A 1,907-nucleotide genomic window follows, 5' to 3' on the forward strand; every position below is an offset into this window, starting at 1 on the left:
CTTCCACCTTACCCATCTTCAGAGACTTGACCTAGTTGGGAATGACTTTAAAGGATCACAGTTATTATCCAGCTTCTCACAAATCTCATTATCACTTTCCTATCTTCAATATCTTGTAATTTTAGATTTATCAAATAATGGCTTCCATGGACATCTTCCAAATGAAATAGCCAAAATTTCACTTTTATGGGTTTTAGGTTTATCACAACCAATTGAATGGAACAATTCCTTCTTGGTGTTTTACTCTACCATCTTTGGTGTATTTGGGTATTTATTCTAACCAACTCACAGGTCAAATAGCTGAAATGTCCTCCTATTGATTGGAATATCTTGATGTGTCTAATAACAAATTATCAGCTTCAATTCCAAAGAACACTTTTCCCCCTTGAAAACCCTACATATCTAAACCTTCTCACAGGAGGTATTTAGTTGCACAACTTCTCATGGAAAAACATGGAGTTCTTTCATTTGAGTAACAACTCATTTCAAGGAGAGCTTACTTCTTCTATTTGCAATGCTACCTCACTTGAATTTCTAAGCATGTCCCATAACTACTTCACTAGAACCATTCCATACTGCATCAGTAGCTCACTTCAAGTTTTGAACTTGTCTCATAACAAATTTATTTGCACCATTCCACATTGCATCGGTAACTCTAGCCTTGCTATTTCTGTGTTGGATTTGCAAATGAATAGATTCTCTGGCACCATACCTCAATTATTTGAAAAGGGAAACAATTTGATGACCCTAAATCTTGATGGCAACATGCTGGAAGGGTCATTTCCCCGATCAATGGTCAATTGCACAAAATTAAAAGTCTTAGATCTTGGTAGGAATGCCATAGAAGATAATTTTCCCCATTGACTTCAAGGCTTATGAATTGCAAGCACTTGTTCTTAGAGAGAATAAATTACATGGTTCCATTCCTAGTTTCAATGATGAAACTCACCATGCGTTCCTAAAATTGATAGTCTTGGACTAGTCGAACAACAATTTTAGTGGCCCTTTACCTGCAGCATTCTTCAAATCTTTTGAACCTATGAGAAAGGATGATGAAAGAGAACTTGGGTTGCATCACATAGGTTATGAATCTATATATCAAGACTCCATCGAGGTAACCTTGAAAGGACTGGAAATCCATTTAGAAAAGATCTTGATACCACTATTGACATATACATCAACATGTTTGAAGGAAAAATTCTGGAAGTTATTGGAGAGCTTGGCAAATTGAAGGTACTCAATTTTCACATAATAGGCTAATTGGTGCAAGTCCAAGCTCAATTGGAAATTTGAGGAACTTGGAATCCTTGGACTTGTCATCAAACAAGCTTGTAGAAAATTTTCCTTTAAAATTGGCAAGTTTTGACTCTCTTGGGTTCTTGAACCTATCACGGAACAAGCTTGAAGGATGTGTTCCTATGGTCTCACATTTTGAGACATTATCAAGTGATTCCTTTAAAGGAAACAAGGGTTTGCATGGATTTCAACTTGACACTCCATGCTACATCACTCATGAGAAAAGTCAACCACTATTACCAAGTTCTGATACTGGATTTTTTGAATTTGGATGGCAACCTCTTCTGCTAGGGTTTATATGTGGAGCCTCATTTGGAACATCAATGTTTTGGGTTTGATTTTCTCAGGAAATCTCAGTGGACTGCAGGAATGGTGAACAATCTTCTAAAGAGGAGGAGGACAAGGGTTAATACGTGTTCTGATTGCAAGAATGTAAATATAAATTTATTGTGACCCAATGTTTACAGTTGTACGAGCAACTTATTTGTTGCTTTCTAATTCTGAGGCGATGGCCTTTCAACTATTGTTGCATACATGTAGGTAAAACACAATAGATTCATACAAGAGGTTCAGAACACTTTCAAAGAAAATTGTTTGTGGAGGGAATGACA

The 1,907-nt window shown here is 36.5% G+C and overlaps 1 protein-coding gene across 1 annotated transcript; it reads left to right on the plus strand.

Moving 5' to 3' along the window:
- The first annotated feature begins 453 nt into the window (after positions 1–453).
- On the plus strand, positions 454–1,634 carry LOC129286273 (receptor-like protein 33). The gene is made up of 2 exons (XM_054922269.1): positions 454–776; positions 1,193–1,634. The coding sequence occupies exons 1-2, from the start codon at positions 454–456 to the stop codon at positions 1,632–1,634; spliced, it is 765 nt and encodes a 254-aa protein (XP_054778244.1).
- Positions 1,635–1,907: the final 273 nt, after the last annotated feature.

Source organism: Prosopis cineraria, unplaced genomic scaffold (assembly GCF_029017545.1).
Source record: "Prosopis cineraria cultivar Desert tree isolate PC_DT_omini unplaced genomic scaffold, ASM2901754v1 PC11, whole genome shotgun sequence".
Classification (NCBI taxonomy): Eukaryota; Viridiplantae; Streptophyta; class Magnoliopsida; order Fabales; family Fabaceae; genus Prosopis; species Prosopis cineraria.

Excerpts from the sequence above, each read along its gene's own strand:
- LOC129286273 (XM_054922269.1), top strand. The coding sequence starts at position 454 with ATGGAGTTCTTTCATTTGAGTAACAACTCATTTCAAGGAGAGCTTACT. Across the intron at positions 777-1,192 it reads GATGGCAACATGCTGGAAGG|GAAAAATTCTGGAAGTTATT; the intron begins GTCATTTCCCCG and ends ACATGTTTGAAG.